This window comes from Ascidiella aspersa, chromosome 8, assembly GCF_963924565.1.
Source record: "Ascidiella aspersa chromosome 8, kaAscAspe10.2, whole genome shotgun sequence".
NCBI classification, from domain to species: Eukaryota; Metazoa; Chordata; class Ascidiacea; order Phlebobranchia; family Ascidiidae; genus Ascidiella; species Ascidiella aspersa.
This window is the reverse complement of record NC_139454.1, coordinates 11957613-11970821: the sequence shown is the minus strand read 5'-3', so window position 1 is coordinate 11970821 and position 13209 is coordinate 11957613. Positions and strand designations below refer to the sequence as shown.

The following is a 13209-nucleotide window of genomic DNA, read 5'->3' as shown; positions in this document are numbered from 1 at the left end:
TTACGTAAACTAAAAAAAACGTTTTTTGGTCAAAGTTCCTGCAAATTACACTGCCTGTTGCCTTTAACGTCAACATTAACTTTGCTGAGCCCCTAGGCCCAGGGCGGCAACCTTTTGCTAGTCTCCCCAAACATAGCAAGTTCACGGAAGGCCAAACCATTTTTTTATAAAATCGAGTGGCTTTTAAGCACTTGTAAATCAGGATCGGACCTAAATGTTTTAAGCAATTGAAAATAAGTGTATAGATACTAAAAGAAGTAGCAACGCGCGAAGCGATAAGATGAATAAATACAAAAAAGCGTTTGCTTGCTTTAAATTGGGAAACCTTTTAATTTACCAGAAACGTGACCCATTGCGCAAACACAAAATGAAATATGTACATATTACTTATACTCCTGTTCTATATGTTTATATTTGAAGACGGAATACATCAGAGAAAAGTTTATATAGATTAAGTTGAACTTTTATTTTAGAGAATACCATGCTACGAATAGTTCCCACCAGTTTCAATGCGCGCTGCCCTTTGATATGAGAAGACTCGCTCAAAAGAAAAAACACATCAAAGTAAATCAAGATTCGAGAAAAATGTTATGAAATATGGGGCATGACCTTATGTCCAGTTTAAAAAAGAGCTCGCCGGCCGGATGATTTTCACTGGCGGGCCGTAGGTTGCCGACCCCTGCTCCAGGTGTTTCGTTGGTGAGGCAGGGCTGAGGTCGGATATGGCTGACGGTCAAATAAACCGAATATTAAAGTCCTGAACCTGGCACCGACTCCGCAGCCCCTTACTACTAACCCACTTAATCACCTCATAACGTGAAAATTTATCTGGTTACACGTCAGAAGATCACTGATAATAATGAAGATGACTCTTAAGGATGTAATTGCAACGGATTGCCAAATTAGATCAAGTTGTGGCCCGTTGTATATTCTGGTCGGTTGGGCACCCTTTCTGCTAGGCCCCTACGATGGTTGGCAAAATAAACGCGCATTGTTCTATTTGTTTTTAGTGAAGATAAATTTGCGATCTAAAACTCGGTCAAATAGAATAAGGCTGTGCGTTTAACAATCACCACCAAAAAGCTAAGTTACTTTTCAGAATGTGCATAAAAAAACCTGATGACAAACAATTGGAATATATTATTAGACTTATCCGCGGCAACGTGTTTATGATTTTTTTATGTTTTACAAAAAAATGACTTAAATTATTTGGCTTTTGATCCTTCTAAATTTGCATAATTATCTTTTCATTTTTTACGTAAATACTATTTGAATTGAATATGTTTATCCTACTAAAATCAAAGTTATAAAAAAAATCCTTGCTGTGACTTATTCTGTATGTAAACGATTTGGGTCGGCGAAATATCAGCCGACTTGGAGAGCGATTTAAGTTTTGTAAGTAATCGACCCCGGACTTCGACATGGCTTAAAAATAGAATTTGCTCCACCAGGCAACATATCAATAGATCGAAATCGGCCTTCTGGTGTGAACTAAGCGACAAACCGACGTTTCGCTAAACGTCAGTTTCTACCTTCGAAATGACTTCTTTGAAACTCAAATCGATACCACTACAAAAGTCGCTGCCCGCTTAATACAAATATACAGCCGCACATAAACACAAAAATTACATGGGTTTCTTAAAGTTCTGGTGGGAGACACTTTTTAAGAAAGTCGTAAAAGATGTGTTTAAATAAAATTGCTGAAATATTTTGAATGGTTGAGGTGGCTATACATAGCCTACTTTGCCGTTACCACCAGCCCTTATATTCATTTCGTAATAAGTAAAAGCAAATGTTCAGAATTCTTCCATTAACCAACTATATATATTATTAAACGCCATTAAACGAATGGACAAGGCACCAAACATCTCTGAAATGTTATCTTAAAAATATGTAGCTATGCTTCTACAAGATACAATAACATACGATTAGTAAAAATGATATGATCAAGCGTTATCACGAATGCACAGCCTTCGGGGGTTGCTTTATTTGCCAGGAAGGACGTTTTCTTCGAACATTCCAGGATTGGTTATATTTCCTGTAGGAGTGTACCTTCCCACAACGAAAGTGCCCTTTTCGGAAGAGTTAATTCCGGCCCCAAATTCAGTCGAAGCCTTCCACACAACTTGGGTGAAATGTCCTTAAAGTAAAAGATAATTTATTTAAATGATATTTTTTATCAATATTTTAGTTTTGTTGGTGTTCTCTTTTGACGAAAAATAATAAAACAAACTTCTTCCAGGACATTTTTCGTTAATTTGCCTGGTAGAAGATCAGTTCTAAACGTTTTAGAGTTATTGCAAACTAGATTGATATGCACAATTTTTTTTTTAAACGGTATATAAGAAAACGTACAGTTTCATCTGTAATTGTTTTTGTGGAGCGAATTGCAAACTAATTCAGACAATAACCTCCAGTGCAGGCCACCGTAGTTGCACTTCATTAGTAAGAAAAACATATATTATTTTCTACAGTTTGCAGTGTTACCAGTTCCCGATGAATATCCCGGTTTGTTGAAGTTATATTTTTTTATTTCGTCGTACCACATCGTGGCAACCTCAGCTCCGGTCATTGTCTTCGCAGAAGACCAGGCCAGGTTTTCGCCGAAATCGCGCTCCTGTGCGTGAGACATGCCGTGCTCTGCCATGTGGTCCGCCCACCTGCAAAGTTTCTTTCGCGTAAGCAGGACGTTGAATACTCGCAGCTAGCGATGTCCGATAATGTCGGATCAGAGCCAACACCTGAAGCTCAGTGGTAGTAGCGTCCGATACTAGGGCGGTATCAGTGGAAATCCGATGCCAAATTTTAGTATTGCAATTCAGCGATAGTTTCTTTAAAAGGTAAATTTATAAAATAGTAACAACTTAAGAATTTGGTAAATCTAAAGCAACTTCGGGTCCAATAACCCGGGAAAATGTTTTTGAAGTTTCCACCTTATTTTGTATGAGATATAATCGCAAAACTTTTTGTCCAAAATATAGGGTAGCGGTATAACAATAAAAGTCCAATATAGGACATCCCTACTCGCAAGCGTATGACGTAATGAGAACAGTGTCATTAAAAATAAACTGTAAAAAAAAGACGTCATTCTTGTAAGTTCAATGTCAAATCGTGACGCCAAATAGAGTTATTGTTAATAAATGTTGTTAATATTAAGGTAACTCGAGCCTGTGTCAGCTGATTTGTTAACGCGTGACGTCACCAAACGGTGGATGTCAACTGCAGAGGTAATTCGTTACGTAGGGTTTGAAATCAATGACAATGGTGACTTGCAACGTTATTAACCTTTCTAACATTTCAAAAAGCACTTAAAATGCTTCGGAGTAATGTCTCAGTCTATCATTGTGGTTTTTAACCGGGGTGACGAGACACCCTGGGGTGCCTTTTTTGGCGCTTAAGGGCAGTGGTTCTCAACCTTTTTAGCTTACGGACCGGTAAAATTTCAAAACAAGTTTTGCGGACCGGTGGACCTTCAAAAATCAAAATCAACCCAAAATGTAAATACGACAAAAGTATACCCAACTTAAAAGCAAAGAATGGAAACGCCAATTTGACAATTTGCTGCTGTCTTTTTGATAATATACGTGTTTTACCTGGTTCATTGAAGTGTTTCACCTACAACTGGTTTCAAACTTAAGAGTTAAACGAGTTGTAGCCTACTACAACACTTGTACCATTGTGACGAACAATAGCGTCCAAAGTAGACCATTAACTCTGTGTTGCGTCACAATGCAGCAAATTACGGAACTGGCGAAGTTCTATATTTGATGAACAAGCTTTTAACATCTTGTATTTTGCAACTATAAAGATATAAAATTGTAATAAATTCGGCGGACCAGCAGGAAAGTTGATGCGGACCGTCGCGGACCGGCGGTTGAGAACCACTGCTCAAGGATGTTGGCATATTTGGGAAATTGTAAGAATCTGAATTTTGCTCTATTGGTAAGCCTCTTATAACTCTTAGTATACGATAGGAGTTCACTAAATCAATTTGCTTTTTCCTACATTGTGTCGAGTGGTTGGGTGTAATGATCCAGTTTCGGTTATTTTGACATAACACTGAATTATATCTTACGAGAATTATTCTAGGGATGCCGCAATCCGTAATAAGGTTGGGAACCATAGGTCTATCACCTGATCATGACAGCACCATCGCACCGCTGGCGAACTGTTTTTCAACTTACTCTTGTGCCGAGTTACACAATTTCACGTCAAGGCTCATAGCCGGCGCGTCGTGCTTTGCCCTGTAAACATTTTGAGCGTCGAGGAGTTGTTGAGCGAAGTTGCTTTCCTCCGCTGTCTCGGTGCCCGGCTGGGTGACTGTGGGGGCGGGGGGCGTTTCGGGGGCGGGAGTGCTGTCAGGGGCTGCTGGTTCCGAGGCTAGCAGAAGCAATAAATTGTAGTTGTATTTACGTGCTGCTGTAAGGTATCGAATATATCACTTCAAGTATAATGACTGAGTTAACGAAAATAGTCGGCCTACTAAGGACATACATACGTACAAGCAGAAGAAAAGCTAATAACGTACTGTGGTTTAATTTGAACCTAATATGATCTCGAATATCTGTGCAGTTAACATGTAACGCTGTTATGATCGTAACTCGACTTGCATAGCAGCTTTCTCTGTCACAGTCGGTATATAAACTGAAATATGGTTCGCAATAGTCTTTAGATCGAATTCCATGAAAGGCTCTTTTTAATATTTTCCTAGCTAACAGGGAAATCTTTAGGGACTGATTTTAGTAAACTTCCCGAAAGCAACCACGGAAAAAAGAACCTACGCAACTAAAATTGTGGGCTTAGTACAAGCAAAGCGTGCGATCCAGATTACTGCCGTTACGGTCCACAGCTTGGCATAACCAGCCACTGTTTTGCGATAAACTGTGCAGTTGGCTGGTATCAGGAATTTTTCTTTCCTCACGCAAACTGCCTCAAAAAACGAGGTGAACCCTCTATAATGCAACTAATTACTTTACAAGCATTTTGTTTAAAAGCTCAAAAAAGGGGTCGTTGCGAAGAACGATTCATTGCTATAATAAAAAGGAAAATTTTCATATTCGCTGTTCGCAAAAGGAACGTTGCATTCCATTGAAAAACGTCAGTTTATCAGGACAGGCAAACAAAATATTAATTACGTCGTCAGTTGCGATAGTTTATAACTTGTACTTCCGCCAACCAAAATTAAAATCGTTTAAATAACCTCATGGCTCATCTAAAAGCTCCGTCGTGGCCCACTGGTTAGAAAGTGCTGATAGCTAACGCTAATTAATACCCCCCAGGCTGTGCAAACCCGATTCGGTTAGCTTCATTTTACTTTAATGGTTCCTAATTAGAAAAAAATGCAAAACTGCGCCAATCGGTAAATGCATTTGACTAGTTTGGATTGCCAAACATTCAAATTTGGATATCATTATATTTATTAAAAAGCGAACGTTCGATTTCTTTATTCAGACCTTTTTGCATTATTAAAAATCTTTATTTGGAAAGGTGTTACCTTAAATTAAATCGTTTAAGTCACAGGAAAAACCCATACAATATTTGCGGCGGGCTAATGAAGTTACCTTTAATAACCTAAAGGGAACAGCAAATTCGGTTTTGACTTTTGGATTATCGTGGACACCAGGTTTATTTAAGAAACACGATAACAGGTTTTTGAGTGCCTCAAACTATATGAAGCGATGGGTACGTATCGCCAAATTTTCAGCCTGGCTTTATTTAGATAAAGTGTGCGAATGTGCTCGTTGCCAGTTTAGCCCGGGGGTACAATCAAATGACATGATGTGAGTTTTACGTAACACACCTATATAGTTTCTGCGAGTTGTAAAGTAATCAAAAAAGAGCTTCAAATATGTTTAAATGTCAAACATTAAACGCATTATGCGCAACACGAGTAGAGTTGTTTAAAATAGTGTCTGGTTATTATTTCTACAAATTGACTCTTGTATCAGCAACTTTCTGCTTGAGCTGTTAGGTTTGTTTAGCTCTAGAAGTGCTTAATTTGACATTTTAGCTGACGTTTTCCTTGAAATCATTAAATTGGTGTTATAATGAATTAAAGTTGTCTAAGAAAAAACCTAATGGCTAACTTTACTTACTTCTGCTGCTATTTTTACCGAAGCAACAGCAATTACCCATCTTTAAATCGTTAACAAGTATTTAAGAGCTACCTAATCGTCTGCAACGCAAAAAGACTTGAAAAGTTAAATGTTGTTATTCGATTATTTTTTTGAACTGTTAACTATTTCTGACATGATCGGCAAAACGACAAATTGCGAATTTCCGCATCCCGTGCAAAAAATCCATAAATAAGCTCATCAGCAACAGTAAAATCACCAACAATCGTGTTGCTCTATGCTAGTAACTATACTTAATGCTAGGCAGCCTTAAATGGCATTTTAAACTTTACATGACGATGACACGTAGGAAAGCCTTAAACGCGTAGTATCACACATGAAATCTACATTAAACGAAGGAATACACTTTAAATTCCGACAGTTTTTATTGCCTGCAGCGCTCAACATTCGAATACTTATTTTTCACTAACCAAAAGCTTCAAGCCAGACAGTATTTAGTGTACATGAATAGAGAAAATCCGTGCGCATTTGAACAGCTAAAATCTTATAAGCGAAATGTGTATAGGGCTTCGTTACGCGTCACCAGTCGAAAAAGCGGCGAAACACAAAACTCACGCTTGTTGTTGTCGGCCCCGTTGTCCAACGGTCTTCTTCTTTTGGCAAAAAAGTTACCCATCACTATCCCTTTACCACAACAAATTATCTTAAAACAAATCACACCATGAAGCACGTGATTAGCAATTTATGGAAAACAATGCATAAACAAAACAAAACGGTTTCTGACGCTGACCATTCCTTGTAAATTATTTACACCCTTAAACAAATAAATCAAACTAGTTACTGTCACTCTTGTGCTTTTTTCTTAACTTATTCTAATGTTTTATGTTTGCCCTACTATTTGTATTGGAAAATTTCGTGGGCTTTACCAAATATAATAGACTCGTAAAATGGGAGCTCGTATAGTTTTATTTGCCTTATCTGGACACGTATAGTGCACTTAGATCCACAAACACACCCAAATTGGCACGGGTTTTCACTTCACTGTCAGTCAGCCATTTTTTAGGCCTTTGACGCCGTGTGTTATTTAACTGTAGTCGGCGTTCCGCCTTTTTTAACATGTTTTCCAGCCGCGTTACAATGCTTATAGCGATACTTCATGCCACCGCAAATTTGCTGTAACGCAGAAAAACAGAATACATGAAATCTGGCTGACCCGACCGTAGGTTTCAATTTTAATAATGATGGCTGTCTTTAAAATTAGAATACAACTTACATTATACCGAGCATTAATCGCACCCTTTTTATGTGACCAATGCGTCACGTAGACTTCAAAATGAAATCCGCTCAAGAACACCAGATGTTTTTTTTGAATTAATTGTTTTATGACGTAACACTATCATGCTACTACATTACTATCCTCCTTAACAACCAGTCAAGCATAAGGTTCATATAGCTGACCTAAAAAAATTAAGCTTCGCAAGGCGTTATAGTTTAATGATTTTTTATTAATCTACATTATATATTCGTTAGCTCGCTTTCCAAATAGCACAGTTTTTTTAATTAGCAAATTGTAAACGCAAACTTTTTTTTTCAAAAGTCGCGAATGCAAATTCAAAGTGTGTTTATAATTGGTACAACTTGAACAGTTACTAAATTCGCCTATCAGGATGTTAGAATTAGCTGTCGTTTAACATGGCATAAGCGAAACTCCTCGGCTTTCATAACATTACTAACCGTGAACACTTTGCTTAAAATTTCCTAAAATCTTAAACTCTAAATTAGCCTGTGGTCGACTCATAACAAAACTATGTCCGGCCGTTCGCCTGAGGTCAGTTTAACTGGCACAAAACCGTTCTGCGTAGCGTCACGGACAGCCTCCAAGTGCCCATAAGCTGTCTAAAGGCTGACCGGTGCGAGATTAACCGCATCAACGACCGACACTTGTTGTATAGTTGTATACAAACCGACGCCGTTGAGCGATAGCTCTCTGACCAGAAGGCATGCCACAACCGCATTACCTCGTAAAAAGGACGATTAACCGCATTCTGCTGTCTGATTTAAACGGCGGTAGATCAGCGTTGAAGATAAGTGCGAAATTATAGCGCCTTGACTGGTCGTGTTGAGGTTCGTGCAGTCGACTATCGCCTGTCCAAAGTGAAAGGCGATCGCATACAAACAGAGCACCGGGTGAAACCCGGCACTCTCGTCGCATTCACTACGACCAGGGCGACTTGTTAAGGGTGACTAAACTTCGCGATAAAGGTTGTTTTCAGCTATTTCTGCCACCTCTTGCGCAGTTGCACACTCTTGAGATTCGGTGTGTGATTTGGACCTTGTAAAACAACAGCTGCACACTTATAGAAATACCTGGAATACTTTGTTGTTACTATTGTTTTCACACCATGACGATTTCCACAAAAACTATATAGTTTGGCGTGATTTGGCCTTTTTAAAATTAAGATGCAATGGTTTGTATAAAGTAAGGTGCTGAATGTATATTAGCAAGAGTAAGCTTTAAAATACCACATTCTTGCAGTACACGAAAAGCATTAAATGTTATTCTTGACCGAAAATATTGCCCAACACACAGCGCTTCTCCCGTATTTCATAATTCTTAAGATTCCTGCTAATGGTAGAAGTTGTGTATAGTTTTTCTATTACTTTAAATTTATATTGTTTACGTCTTATTTATATGTTAAACTAGATCGTATACACAAGCTTCTGTCGCAAATAACCCAGCTATTATAACTTAACGCTATAATGCAACAAGAAGGCTTCATACAGATAATGCGCTTTACGTATTTAGCTATACAAGAGAACTTATTTTTATTATTAACATTTTTATTTAATTATTTTCACTTGAAAAACCCATACTTGCGATTAAAATGCGTCATTAGGTCATATGCCTAATCAAAAGATTTTGCTTATACAGTTTTATCCGCACACATCCCGACACAACATTTATCACGTTTTTACCGATTTCGCAAAACTTATTACTTTAAAAATGCAATTCTGCGCTTGCTAAGAAAATTATAACCCGCTACAGCCTTCATCAAACATTAAATGTGTGGCTATTTTTTGATAAGGCTGCGACTTGAAAGCCTCCGGGCCCGCATTTTTCGCAATCGTTGTTAAGTGGAATTCGTCGTAATTGCTACCAAGAAAGTGGACATAAAACTAAGCAAATTTTGTGTTTGGTGTATCATATATTTAGTTAGAACCACTCGATTAAGAGGATTACGTGGTAAACCGAGGACCTAAAACATTTATTTAGAACAACTTTAATATAGCGAGATATTTAGAAAAGATTTTTTTGAGTCATATATAGGATTCTTGGTCAGGGGTGTGTATAGGCTTATTAAGCTGATAAGTAATGTTAAAAACTCTCTGTTTACCTTTAAAAAAAACCTTACATATTTTTATGAAAGTTCATTTAAGAAAAAATTCTCTCTTAGCTATTTAAAAAACAACATTTATATATTTGTCCATCTAATTTGAACCTAAATTTGCAGTGGCATAATATAATAGTGACAACGTAAAACAAGGTTTTCTTCGATGTCATCTCAAAAATTGCTCCTTTCTTTACTAGCACATTATTTACACTGTACAAATTCAAGCACGAAAATCAACTTTAGCTTAAACAAGATTGTCTCTTAAAGCCTCCCCATCTTGTGATTTGTTTCTTGTAACTAAGGTACCGGTCTAAGCCTTACCTCGACTTTGGTCCGTTGCGTTTCCAAAGAAAAACGACACAATATTTCCCATCGTTGCAGTGGACGTCAGTTAACAACTGGTAGCACAACTACTTCTCAGTCAATGTAACGCATTTGCAGAATAAAACAAACGATTTTCCGCAGAATTCGATAGTGTCGTGTGGCTTTTGAGGCTATGGTTCTTAGCCATGAATGTGGGGTTCAAGGGCTTCGGCAGAATCGTTCAAGCGTATAAAGGGCCACAGGTATATTGAAGTTTGTTAGGAAAAACATTACAGAGGCTCAAGGTTTGGCTACATCGACAATATAGTCATGAATAATGTTTACACAAACCAGTAGTTGACAAAATGTTTTGTAAATATGATGTTGTTTATTCGTCCTATTTGAAAACATACTGACTGCTTTTCAATTTGTCAAAATGCAGTGAAAACGTTCGTATAACAAACAATACGATTGTGATACGCGTTGGGCTTTTCCTGTCATGCCTTAATAAACATTGACATTCAAAGGTAGAATAATATCCTATTTAAATTCCATCAAGCATATTAAAAAAAATAGCTCAACACTTTTTTTTAAGCAATGTTAATTTATGTAGTAATGTTTTTAAAGCATTTTAACCTAACTATTTACAAGTGTTAGTTAGTTAGTTATTTGACAAATAACCTAAATGCAAGTCAAGTAAAAATCGGCAATCCGTTCAATGTTTTGACTAATATTTCTATAGCAGACGCATAAAACTAAATAAATAACAAGTTAACTGTTTCACCGCCTAGCAAAATTATTTGCAAAAATTGGTTGAAGGCAAATTCTGTTGCAGCAAAGACTTCAGACAAATATTGTTTTTGAAACCTTGTCTTAAGTGTCCTACGGTTAAGTCATACTCTTATTGATTGTTACATTGCTTTTTAAATCAGCTGCAAATGCTTGCATTGCATTTCTATTGTTGGTTCACGCCACTGACTCAAACTATTTTTAAACCACATTGTCTGTTTATGCTAAAAGCGGCAGTAAATATTTACCAAGCTTTATTGAACGTTAACAAGTTTTTTGTAAAGAAGCCAGCGAAGTGTAAAAGCAAATGTGTAAGCCACCACCGCACGACAAAAGGCATCCGAGAAAACTTCCGCAAGGTGGTGCGCGCAAGGTAGTAAGCGCCTTTTGAAAAACTTGCACAGTTAGGAAAAATAGTCAACTACTATTAATCTGTGAAAAACATAATTTAAAATATATTCACCGATTGTATTTCTCACAAAGATTCGTTTGGATGTTTGGGCATGTACAATATGACGTTTAGAGATTTAGTATAGCATCATTTTAAAAATCCATATACAAAAAAGTATCCAGTTCGGCAGCGTTTGAAATGTTTTAATAGGCTTGTTTATACCTTTAGCGTATCACAGAGAGTTGGGTATGGTCCAAACTGTATGCAAACATTCTAATATCGCACATCAGCACATTGCATGTTAAAAGTTGAACTTTTCGGGAAGGCATGATCGCGCAAACACGCACGCTACAAAACAAGCGAATCTGTATTACCGGCCCAATTCTTGATCGCACGGATATGAGCGTTACGTCAAGCTTCGCTTTAACAAAGTTATTTCGTCTGTATTAAACTGCTCTCTTCTGCCATTTAACGGAGATTGTGTTTCCTGTGTTTTGACCTCTTCTTCCAAAATGGCGTCTTGTGTGGCGTTAATTACGTCTGACGACGTTCCCGGCTTGTCGGGGTTGGCAAACGATTGGTCTTTTTTCCACTTCATACGCCTAGAAACATTGACACTATAAGGATAATTTAAATGTTCATTTGAATTGGATTACTAGTAAATCTCTGTAGAAGAGGGGTGACAACCTGCGAAATATATGTGGCTTGCCTTTGCATAATGTAGCTTTATCAATTTCATACGTGTTGCTTTCACATTCTTGTGATGTTCACTTGTAAATCATTTGACACCATTTCGTCTTTAGTTATATTGGCACTCACACCTTTATTTCCTGACTTAAGTTTTAGGGATAATTCCAAGATTTCAACAGTCAGGCTTGGACAAGGCCGGGCGAACTATCAAAATTATGCCAAATGTGCAAATGTTTGAAACGTCGGCCGCTTAGTACTTACTGTCTTTCGTCCCGGCATTGTTTTTGGCTATTGCGTTCTGTTTAATTCAATTTTATAGCATTTCGGGTATCTTAACGAAATTTATGCAAAAATTAAGTAACATTAAACTTAGTAATGGCAATGTTATGGTAAGATAAACAATCTAGCATTTATGATTACATTTGAGTTATCACAATTTTGTCTAAAATTATCTTTATAGCAAGTAATTTATAAAGTTTATGTTTAATTAGGAGTATATTTGCATTAATGTAAGTATTAAACTTTGAGAATTGTTTTGTTGGTTTTAAACAGTATATATATTTTGTTTATTGACTCTTTTACATATCATTATTATTGTCGGGACGCCATATTGGATGTACGAAAGTCGAGAATCATCCTTCAAGTAAAATCAGTTTTCAAGTAAAAAACTGTTAGTTTCAAGTAAAACTAACATCGTATTTGTTCAATTGGTTTACCAATTCGAATGATCAAGACGATTAAAGTTCAAGACCGTAAATCGTGGAAACGTAATTTGCCGAAATACGGAAAAACAGCTTGAGATTTATGGATGATATTAGACCGTTCTACAAAGAAAATGCACAAACCCATGCACCTTTCAATATTCACCGCATAGAACGAACCTGTTTTGGAACCAGATCTTGATGTGCCGCTCCGTGAGGTTGAGTCCCGCGGCGAGCTCAATGCGCCTCGGCCTGGAAATGTAGCGGTTGAAGTGAAATTCCTTCTCCAGTTCCAGCAGCTGGCCTCGGGTGTAAGCTGTACGCGTCCGCTTATTGTCATCTCCGTCTTGGAGGTGCGAGGGACTGCATCCCATGGCTGAAAACACCACTTGTTATACAGAAGGTCGTTTGGTTTGGAACCCCGCATCCAACAAAACGATAAAGTCGTAAGTCGTGGCAGCTCGTTAACGTTTATTCTTTATATTAAGGTCCAAGGTGTGGTGGAATGACAAGGATGACGGCAGTTCGTCTTTTTTTGTGTGGGACAAATTAATGTCGGTTAAACTTATAAAAGGATCAGAAAAATAGTGTTTGTTTAAAAATGTACATGCTTTAAGGACTAATTTTTTAAGTTAAATCGAGATTTAGTCACCCCCGCTGTGATCAAAGGTAGGCCTACTCAACTTTGAAACACACGACTCAATTTCAGAGAACTCTTGCTATATTTTGATTTTGGTGGCATTGAAAGAAAAATATAATTTTGTCAAAACGGTTCAAAATTAAATTAGGCAACATATTAAGGAAACAAATCGGCGACGAATCCAATGTAAGAAAAGCGGGGCGCAAAAAAAAACAACATAAAAATTGTA

General features: G+C 37.4%; 1 protein-coding gene across 2 annotated transcripts; it reads right to left on the bottom strand.

The window, feature by feature from the left end:
* Positions 1–294: 294 nt before the first annotated feature.
* Positions 295–10159, bottom strand: LOC146136143 (Golgi-associated plant pathogenesis-related protein 1-like). 2 transcript variants are annotated; one of them, XM_083395568.1, is made up of 4 exons: positions 6690–7215; positions 4185–4380; positions 2488–2660; positions 295–2140 (listed from the first exon to the last, which is right to left on the bottom strand). In XM_083395568.1, the coding sequence occupies exons 1-4, from the start codon at positions 6748–6750 to the stop codon at positions 1986–1988; spliced, it is 585 nt and encodes a 194-aa protein (XP_083251694.1). In that variant the 5' UTR covers positions 6751–7215; the 3' UTR covers positions 295–1985. The 2 variants fall into 2 exon arrangements, with proteins under 2 accessions (XP_083251694.1, XP_083251695.1); XM_083395569.1 differs by lacking the exon at positions 6690–7215 and adding an exon at positions 9788–10159 and having other exon boundaries at positions 296–2140.
* Between the last annotated feature and the right edge of the window lie 3050 nt (positions 10160–13209).

Coding starts and splice junctions, on each gene's coding strand:
- LOC146136143 (XM_083395568.1), bottom strand. CDS start 6,750: ATGGGTAACTTTTTTGCCAAAAGAAGAAGACCGTTGGACAACGGGGCC. Junction 4,381..6,689: donor CGGGGCCGACAACAACAAGC/GTGAGTTTTGTG, acceptor TGCTTCTGCTAG/CCTCGGAACCAGCAGCCCCT. Junction 2,141..2,487: donor GGGATATTCATCGGGAACTG/GTAACACTGCAA, acceptor TTTTACTTTAAG/GACATTTCACCCAAGTTGTG.